This window comes from Mandrillus leucophaeus, unplaced genomic scaffold, assembly GCF_000951045.1.
Source record: "Mandrillus leucophaeus isolate KB7577 unplaced genomic scaffold, Mleu.le_1.0 Scaffold118, whole genome shotgun sequence".
NCBI lineage: Eukaryota > Metazoa > Chordata > Mammalia > Primates > Cercopithecidae > Mandrillus > Mandrillus leucophaeus.
In genome coordinates this window covers 687,163-697,142 of record NW_012100098.1, presented here as the reverse complement: position 1 = coordinate 697,142, position 9,980 = coordinate 687,163, and the positions used below count along the sequence as shown (strand labels likewise).

Below are 9,980 nucleotides of genomic sequence, written 5' to 3'. Positions count from 1 at the left end.
CTATGGCCTGACCTTGCAGTGTAAATCACTGAGTTCAACCAAAGAGACACTGAGTGGCACGGAGGGCCACTCAGGCTGGCTGCTCCCACACTCAGGGGACATGGGAAATGCTTTAACCTGCCCCTTGCCTCTCCGTGAGGCCCATCACAACCTGCAGCCTCCTGGTGGGCGAACCTGAGAAGCTCCACCCCTACTTCCAACACTTAACTCCTCCTCCCCACTCCCAGAAACTAAAAAAAAAAAAAAAGAGCCCATCAGCATTTTGCCAGGGGAGGAGTGCAGCCCTTAGAAGAAGTCAAAGCCGCCAAATGCGGCTGGCTGTAGAGACTTCCTGGTCTGACACATGGGGCTCAATGAGCCGTAAGACAATGGGGACTTTAGGGCCAGGCTGGTGAAGGACAGAGCCCAGGTTCCTCCTGGCAAAGTCCCCTGCCCAGAGAGCACAAGCCCCTGAGATTAATGCTTTGCTGCTCTGTCCCCGCTTTCCCAAAGGCAGAACAACCCTGAGCCTACCTTGGATCTGCATGAGGGTCCCATGGGCAGGGACTGGTCTTGGGAAAACCATGTGCCTTTCTGCCTGCACACCATGAGGCCCCATGGACACAGGGCTGGAGGAACTGGAGCCTGAATGAACTCTGTGGCAGTCAAGGGTGGGAGGTGCAGTTGGGTGGCCAAGGCAGAGAGTGCATTCTGCATCTGCAGCCAACTGATTCGGGTCAGACTGCAGAGCAGGAGCTGGGAAATCTTTGGAAAAGGGGAGACTTTGCTTTTTTTCTATACTCAGACCAATTCCAAGTACCTTGGACCAATTCCAGTATAGAAAAAGGATGTCCTCAAAGGCTCTACCCAGACCCCCACCTCTGACTATCCTCTCCTCACTTCTGTAATTAGACAGCTCCCTCCACTGCTGCTCCAGAAGCCCTGCTCCACCTCCAACATTCTTTGCCACTCAGGGAGAGCACCACAGACATAACCCCAGGCACCCCTGTGGAGCTGGGGAAGTGAGCAGCTCATGAAAACTCTAGAAGAATGACGCACATGGATGCCTCCTTCCAACAACCGTGACCTTGTTGATTCTTGGAACAGGTTCCTGAAAGCCTTGTTGGGCCAGTGAGATTTAGCCCCATGCATGGAATTTCATGAAAATAGGGAGGCCTTGCTAGACACAGAGTATAAGCACTCTCATAAGCTCCATAACTTCTTGCTCTATATTCAACAGAGACCCCTGGCCTGCTTCTCTCACACCTGTCAAATGCCCCCCACCTGCAGACTTAAACCCCTTCCCTCCAGGTTTATTCCAGGGTCAGCATTGAAACGGTGCTGCCCCAGGGTGCCCTACAATAGCTAATGTGTGTGTAATTGTCGGCCGCCCCTTGTATCTGTACAACTGCCCTGTAGGCAGCCTTCGGCCTCTATACACTGTACTTCTACCCCAATAATTTGAGCAACCTAGAAGTAGAGACCTGAGAAATTATTCGATGACCCAGATCTGTATAGACGGATCCTTCAGACCCTCAAGCATCCACCTTCACCAAAATTGTCTAGTTATACAGGATTTTAGAGACCCCCCCCCCAGGGAAAAAAGACCATTGCTCAAAATGAATGACAATAGCATTTTATTGAAGATTCACCTGCAGATGGATAAGAGGGAATGACAGGAGTAGAATGGGACACTAAGTAGTTCTTGTCCTAAGCTGGCAGGGCCAGGTGCTACCAGGTGATGGAAAAGTAGTTTGGTCCTGATGTAGATGGATAATACAGGATCTGGTGGGAGATGGCATTGGGCTGGGAAGGGACATATGTGACCCCAATAATTCTGGAGATGACACTCTTGGTCATTTTCATCTCTGTCCATGGGAGGTGAGTTGTCAGCTGACATCCCTCCCACTCCAGGTGGGTCACCAGCTCAAATCAAGAAGAAGCTACCAAACTCCAAGAGGCGGAGTCCCTGTCCCAGCCCAGGAGATCATCCTGGGGCAGAGAGAGCCCATGGGATAGTGGAGGGGACACTAGTAAGACAAGCCCCAGAGAGGGAGGATGGAGGTAAAGTGAAGGAAGCACAGACACCAGTGCTGGGCCCAGCTGGACACAGTGAGCTGCAGGGACCTCATTTCCTCTATCGTCTCTTGTTCAGGGTGGTGGTAGAGATGATCTTGCTACTGGAACTGCCAGAGACACTGCCACCAAACCCAAAGCCACTTCCAGAGCCGGAGCCAAAGCCACTACTCAGGCCAAACCCAGAGCCACTTCCTAATCCTCCACTGATGCCTCCAGTGCTGGTGCTACCGCCAACCACAGCTGCAGAAAAGACACAAAGGACACAGTTATTCCAATGGTGCCAGCACCCTGGGGTCTCAGCCAAGACCCGGGTGAATGAACAACTACAGCAGGAGCAGAAGGTACTTACAGATGCTCACGGCACTCTGGCATTCTCCAGACATTCTGTGGGGGAAAGAAAAGGCAGTGAGCACAGCTCAGGGAGCACAGAATTTCATTCAATAAGCCCGCCTCACTCACCTCTCTTCCCCTTGAGCAGCCTCTGAGTTTGAGGACCCAGTGTGAACCTGTTATCTAAGCTGTCCTGGTTCGTAATGCACTGGCACAGCACTGACGCTTGCAGCCCGGCAGAGGTACAAGCTCATGGCCCTGGACCTCTCCGGCCCTTATGTTCACACCCTGCCTAACCCCTCACCTGCACTCCTCGCCCTCCAGGAGTTTGCGGTAGGTGGCGATCTCGATGTCCAGGGCCAGCTTCACACTCATGAGCTCCTGGTACTCACGCAGCATTCGTGCCAACTCCTCCTTGGCCTGCTGCAGGGCAGTCTCCAGCTCTATGCGCTTGCTGTGGGCATCTTTAAGGGCATTCTCACCACGCTGCTCTGCATCAGCCACGGATGCCTGAAGAGTCTGGCACTGTTGACAAAAGCATTAGATAGGTAGTCAGCAGTGCCCTGCCTTCAAGGCCTCTACACCTGTCCCCTCCCCTGGTCCAGCTTTCCTTGGGTCAGGATGTCAAGATTCTATCTGTACTGCCCACTTTCCCTGACACTTTCACATCTCATTCACTCCAGCCATAGCCCACCAATGCCTCCACCTGACTGATTAAATAAAGATGAGCAAAAACCCATGAAGAAGAGCCAAGAAACCTATGCACCAGGAGCGTCATGTTGTGCCAACTGGGTTATTGCTGAAAAAATCTGGGTATGGCTTGCACAAAGAACTGTGAATTCCCAGCAACAAGCTCAGGGTCTTCTGGCCCGATGCTTTATCTGCCTGTCCACTCTGGAGATGTCTGCCTGAGGCCCCTGGCCTTGTGCTTCATCTGGAAGGGAGAGACACCCACCTGCTTCTTGATGTTCTCAATCTCTGCCCGCAGCCTCTGGATCATCCTGTTGAGCTCTGCGATTTCACTCTTGGTGTTCTTCAGGTTGTCACCATGTTGGTCAACCGAGATCTGGAGCTGCTGGACCTAATACTCAAGAAAACACAGAGGACCATGGGTCAGGGGCATCTGGGTAGGGTCCATTCTCAAGTGAACTCAGTGAGAATTGCCACAGGTGGCAATTCAGACCAGGACCAACGATACCTGGAAATGTCTGTTCGTATCTGACTTCTGTTGGTCTCGAGCTAATGATCCCCTGTTCACAGATGTAAAAAGTAGAGCCCCAGAGCCAGCCCCATCTCCTGAGAGATCCACACCACCCACCTTGGTCTGGTACAGGGCCTCGGCCTCAGCCTTGCTCCTCTGGGCAATCTCCTCGTACTGGGCACGGACCTCAGCAATAATGCTGTCCAGGTCCAGGTTGCGGTTGTTGTCCATGGAGAGGACCACGGACATGTCGCTGACGTGGGTCTGCATCTGGGACAGCTCCTGCAAGGCAAATGTCTCACATCAAATAGGCTTTTCCTAGCCCCTCTAGGAAAGCCTTCACTGACCTGATACAGGCTCAGATAGGAGCAGAGCTGGCATTCACAATGTGTAGGAAGGGGAGAGACAGGTAAAGTTCTAAGCAGAAATCAAGTGGTTGTGACAGCTCAGAATGGAAGAGCAATGCTTCTAGTCTTTACTGGTCCCCAGGAACCATAAGCCACTCTGTCTAATGCAGTGAGTGCCGGTGTGTTGGATGGAGGGAATGGAACAGATCCATTTCACCAGAAAAAATGCTAGACAGCAATGAATTCTATTCCAAGCACTCTTTAGATCTAATCACCCCTTCTAAGACCAAGACTACATCTGGTTCTAAGAATCTCCCAGTTGAATTTCCCACTTCAAACCTTTCTATGCATGACCTTGATGAGAACCCACTGCCCTAAAATAAGGGAGCTGGAGTCCTTTCAAAGAACTGTGAATCCCAGCCAGCGGCATTGCAGACAGGGGATTCCCTTTCCCTGAATGGAAGGGAGGATCCCTCACCGCATCATAGAGGACCTTCAGGAAGTTGATCTCATCATTAAGACTGTCCACCTTGGCCTCCAGCTCCACCTTGTTCATATAGGCAGCGTCCACGTCCTGCAGAGGAGGAAGGAGGATAAGAGATGAGGAACAGGAATGCCAGTGGGGGGACGGGGTACTAAGTGACACCTACAGATGTTCTCAGCAGCACTTAGGAAAGTCTACTCTTAGGAAAGACTACTCAGCAGCAGGTGAGCTGGTGGGGAACCAATTTTATCTATTCTTCCCTTAGAGCCACCTGAAGACATGGAAGTTGATTATCCAAATAGGCTTTTCTAATAGTATGGAGATCTCTCAAAGAACTAAAAATAGAATTACCATTGGATTCAGCAATCCCACTGCTGGAATTCCACTCAAAGGAAAAGAAATCATTGTAACAAAAAGATAACCTGCACTCATGTTAATCACAGCACAATTCACAATAGCAAAGATATGGAATCAACCTAAGTGTCCATCAAGAGATGATTGGATAAAGAAAATCTGGCACATATACACCATAGAATACTACTCAGCCATAAAAACAGAATGAAATTATGTCTTTTTGCAGCAATGTGGATGGAACTGGAGTTCATTATCTTAAGTTAAATAACTCAGGCACAGAAAGGCAAGTACCACATGGACATAGAGTGCGGAATGATAGACAATGGAGACTTGAAAGAGGGAGGGGTGGGAGGGAGGTGGACAATGAGAAATTTCTTTTTGGATACAATGTATGTTATCCCAGCAATGGATACACTGAAAGCCCTGACTTCACCACAACACAAACTATCCGTGTAACAAAATTACACTTGTACCTCATGAATTTATAAAAATAAAAATTGGCAAGGTGCGGTGGCTCACACCTGTAATCCCAGGACTTTGGGAGGCTGAAGCAGGCTGATCACCCGAGGTCAGGAGTTCAAGACCAGCCAGACCAACATGGAGAAACCCTGTCTCTACTAAAAATACAAAATTAACCAGGCGCGGTGGCACATGCCTGTAATCCCAGCTACTTGGGAGGCTGAGGCATGAGAATCACTTGGACCCAGGAGATGGAGCTTGTGGCAAGCCAAGATTGCACTCCAGCTTGGGCAACAAGAGTGAAACTCCATCTCAAAAAAAAAAAAAAAAATGCAAATAGGCTTTCCTCCCTACCTTAATTCCTTAGAACCTGGTTTGGTTACCCACTTTCTTTGACTGTATAGATCTAAGTAGTTCCAAGTAAGTGGAGATGAGGCAGAGATGGACCAAACCCATGACTTCAACCAAAGACCACTCCCCAAGGGAAGGAGCACCCTGAAGGCACTCCCTACCATCCTTCGTCTCTTACCTTCTTGAGGACCACAAAGTCATTCTCAGCTGCTGTGCGTTTGTTGATCTCCTCTTCATATCTGGGGGTGGGCACAGGGAGAGAAAGACAAAAGCCCACAGTGAGCTGGTGTTTCTCAGATCTCTGCTGCTTGTTTTCAAGCATTTCCAAACAAATTTGGAGATATCCAGGTAATTAGTTACATTTCCCATGTTCATACAGATATTCATTTACCCTACATTCACTGCATTCATTGAATATAGGAAGTACCAGTTTAGGCCAAGGTTTATTCAGAGACATGAAAACCAAACTTTAAAGAGGCTGTTTTCGAGAGAAAACCCAGCAATGGTGTAGTTGATTTAATATCCATGGAAGGGCTGTACTTTTGGTCATTTTGGCAGATTAAATTCTCAGCAATGTCATCAGCACACTCCATTTTCCTTTGTTTGGTGGGTGAATGAATTGAGAGAGAGGGTTGGTATTTATTTTGTCAGTCCTATCCCATAGTGAGTTTAATGAGAGGTGCTGTGTATTCAGTGTTCACTCTGTGTACTGAAATATGCCACATGCTTTCTCTATTTCATGTAATTTCATTTAATTCTCACAATCCATAAAGTAGGAATATTATTCCCATTTGAAGATGAATAAAACTGAAGCTCAGAGAGGTTCAGCAGCTCACCCAAGGTCACACAGATAGTAAGTGAGGACTCAGTATGCAAACCAGCTCCATCTGTCTCTACAGCCTGTATTCTTCTGACCATATTATACTGCTTTTCATCTATTTGGGTTCTGATCTTGTTTGTATATGGCAGACCCAAATCCCTGAATCTATCATTGAATTTCCATTTGGAACAACTTGTGGTTACTAGACCTCACCCTGTGAAAACGTGACTATGTCAATGTAGGAAAACAGACTAGAGGGCCTTCCTAGCCACCTTCAGAGCCTGAGATTCTAAGCCACTGGAGAGAGGCCCGGGAGCCTGGGTGTGGCTGGGCACATGTGTCAGATGGCGTCCCTTCCTTCCTCCCCACTTACTTGGTCTTGAAGTCCTCCACGCTGTCCTGCATGGTCTTCAGCTCAGACTGCAGGCGCCCTTTGTCATTGACCAAGGTATCTAGTTGCTTCCTCAGGACACTGAGGTAGGTCTCAAAGAGGGGCTCAAGGTTTTTGCTGGAGGTGCTGGTCGTCTGCTGCTGGAGCAGCTTCCATTTGGTCTCCAGGACCTTATTCTGTTGCTCTAAGAACCGCACCTGTGTTGATAAAGGCACCAGCCAACTGATAAGGGCCTGAAGTGTGGCAGGAGGGCCAGCCAAGGCCAACACCAACCCAGTCAATCCCAGGGAACCACACGGCCCAAGAACCACCCAAGTAGGGCCACTATGTTGCATCTCCAGGGCACCACTCACTCAGGTCAACATGATGGCCCCATTCTCGAGCCCATAGCACCAAGGGAGTCACATATGTTGTGGAGAACAGAGCACAGCCAGAGCAGCAGAGCCTGACAGTGCAGCAAAAACAACTTCCTAACCACAGGCACCCAAAGCCCCAAAGAAGAACATTAAACTTCTGTGAAATAACAAAATAAAATTAGGAGACATCACAGTCGGGAGGCTGTTGCATTCAAAGTGATCCTGACCCAAAGCAAACAAAAGATAAAGTCACTACAGACTTTTTTAATAAGCTTACTTATCAATGGACCTGGTGTGTCCCTGTGAACCTGTGAACAACTGAGTATAGATATTTAAAACCAGGGCCCTATACACATTATGAGTCTCACCTAAACTCCATTCTGCAAAGGGCTTCCCTGAACTTTCCCTCCCTCTATGAAAAAATCTATCCAGATGAACCAAGACAGCAGCTTAGCATGACATTTCCACTTTATGAGCCTCAGAACCGAAAGGAAAGCAGGTAAGGGAGACTGATCACATTTTGAACTCGAAAGGTAAAATGAGATGAGATGAGACAAGGATGCATCAAAGAGCCCTGAGTTTTTGCTGTCATATCTGCATGTCCTACAGTCACAGTAAAACCTCTTTAAGCTACTGTGGGTTTATTCGAACTAGCAAGAAGAGCAGATATGCACCTTATTCTACTCCAAGAGTGTTCATTCTTGCCCCATATGTCGAAGCTGCCTAAGACTTTGATGCCTGGTAAACCAGGGCAATCTGGACAAAAGGGCGGCACTCATCCACCCAGTCATCAATCTTTGGATGACTCGGCTCTCTGGGGCTGCACTGCTCACTATCATCCATCATGCATGACTGTAACTGAGCTTAAAGAACTTGAACTTCTAGACATTGCATGAAAAAGGAAGTTGGGCTACAAAAAGAAAAGACCTGTCTCCTCCTTTCTTCAAATAGACCCAGACATGAGCAGTGTTGTTCAATCAAAGGAATGAAAAAGGTAAATTTCCAAGGCCCTGGTGAGACCTAGAATCTGCCACTGGAGCCAGTCCCTTTTTCACTTGCACAATCAGCTTAGTTTTCTTCTGTTGTAAGAGCAGAAGTGGCCATTGTTAAGTGATTAGTGGAGTTAACTGCATTATATTCAAAACCAAAATCTGAGAAGAAGCAGAGAAATAATGAACCCACTTTATAGCTGGGATGACTAGAGCCACAAAAGTCAAATGATTTGTCCAATATCCCACAGCATGTCTAGGGAAATTCAAACATTTAACTGCCTTGAGCCTCCCACCTTCCCACCAGCCATGGGACAAAAAAAGGGAGGTTAAAAGTCACGATGCCCCTTCAAAAGCTGGAGAATTGGGGCCCGGGGAAGTTCAGCGGTCTTCCCAGCACCTGTGGTAGGCTCAGGTCTGAGACCCCACGACTCAGGACCCTTCTCTTCTAACTGCCCCTCTCTGGCCAGGGACACAGCTCACCTTGTCGATGAAGGATGCAAACTTGTTGTTGAGGAGCTTGATCTGTTCTCGCTCCTCTGTCCGGACTTTCTGGATCTCAGGGTCAATCTCCACGTGGAGGGGGGTCAGCAAGCTCTGGTTGATAGTGACCTCCTGAATTCCCCCAGCAGGGCAGACAGGGAAGCCAGGGCCACCCTTACCGCTGAAGGAGCCCCCAAATCCACCGCCAAAGCCACCAGTGCCGAAGCCTCCAGCACCTCCAAAGCAGGCGCCTTGTCGTGACCCAGCCACACTCAGGGAGATGCTCTTGTTCCCCCCGAGGTTGTAGAGGCTCCTGCTGCCAAAGCCCCCAGAAGAGCATCGACCAGCACCTCCAGACACGGAGACTGAGCTGAAGGCACCTCTCTTGCCACTGCCTACGATGGCTGAGCCACAGCTGAAGCCCCGAGGCCCGCCTCGGACACACTGCTGTCTGGCAATCATGGCTGCAGAGAGTAAGCTGGGAGCTATCAGAGAAGCAAGAGGGCCCAGGCCGGTGAATGCTGGAGCCCTCAACCTGGGTCTCTTATATGTGCTGGAGCAGCAGGGCTTGGTTGCAGGGGCATAAAGAGAAAAATCTGAAACATCTCTGGGCTTGGCCCTTGGCACAAACCCATCCTTCCCGCACCTGTTGAGCATGTCACTAAACACACCTACAGAAGTCATCTGGAGGGCACAGGTTACTGGATCCCATCACACTCCTCTCTGGGAGAACCTGAACCGGCGCCCCAGGGCTTCCTAATCAGAAGCCCCTGCCTGGGCCCAGCCCTCCAGGTCCCCACCCACTGTACCTCCATCTCTCCAGCCTCACAGTACCTCCCTCCTCCAGAAAAGACATCCCATCACCCATCCTCTCACCCTACAGAATGTGGAGTTAGAGGGCCTGAGTTTGAGTGCACAGTTTGCCACTTCCCAGCTCTGCAAATCGGAACAAATCATCCTCTGAAGCCCAGTTGCTTTCCCTATAAATTGGAAGTAATACAAATATTTGCCTTACCACTTCTCAGGATAGAGTGAGCTAGTGATTAATGGAGTGCTCTGTAAGCTGTCAAAAGCCACATGTATATTTGTTATTCTTAGCATTCTTATTCCTCCACATGTACTTGGCTCCATGTACCCATAAAAAGGGGAATATTCTGTATGCCAGCCTTAGCCTTCCAAACCTATATCCAGATTCACTTCAACCTGGCCAACAGCTACTGAGAAACTGCCAGGCATGGAGCTAGGTACTAAGGAGATGGGGGAAGACAAAACATCTTCCCTAAGAAAACCCTGACTGTCTTTCTCAGCCCTGAGTACCCATGCTGCCTTGCAGGCCTCCCTTCAGTCTGTGCTTGCA

The 9,980-nt window shown here is 49.1% G+C and overlaps 1 protein-coding gene across 1 annotated transcript; it reads right to left on the bottom strand.

The window, feature by feature from the left end:
• Positions 1–1,599: 1,599 nt before the first annotated feature.
• Positions 1,600–9,571, bottom strand: KRT4 (keratin 4, type II). The gene is made up of 9 exons (XM_012001922.1): positions 8,624–9,571; positions 6,778–6,992; positions 5,763–5,823; positions 4,415–4,510; positions 3,707–3,871; positions 3,344–3,469; positions 2,693–2,913; positions 2,408–2,442; positions 1,600–2,298 (listed from the first exon to the last, which is right to left on the bottom strand). The coding sequence occupies exons 1-9, from the start codon at positions 9,305–9,307 to the stop codon at positions 2,117–2,119; spliced, it is 1,785 nt and encodes a 594-aa protein (XP_011857312.1). The 5' UTR covers positions 9,308–9,571; the 3' UTR covers positions 1,600–2,116.
• Between the last annotated feature and the right edge of the window lie 409 nt (positions 9,572–9,980).

Coding starts and splice junctions, on each gene's coding strand:
- KRT4 (XM_012001922.1), bottom strand. CDS start 9,307: ATGACTTCTGTAGGTGTGTTTAGTGACATGCTCAACAGGTGCGGGAAG. Junction 5,824..6,777: donor GTGGAGGACTTCAAGACCAA/GTAAGTGGGGAG, acceptor GCCCACCCCCAG/ATATGAAGAGGAGATCAACA. Junction 2,914..3,343: donor TTGAGAACATCAAGAAGCAG/GTGGGTGTCTCT, acceptor TTTTGTCAACAG/TGCCAGACTCTTCAGGCATC.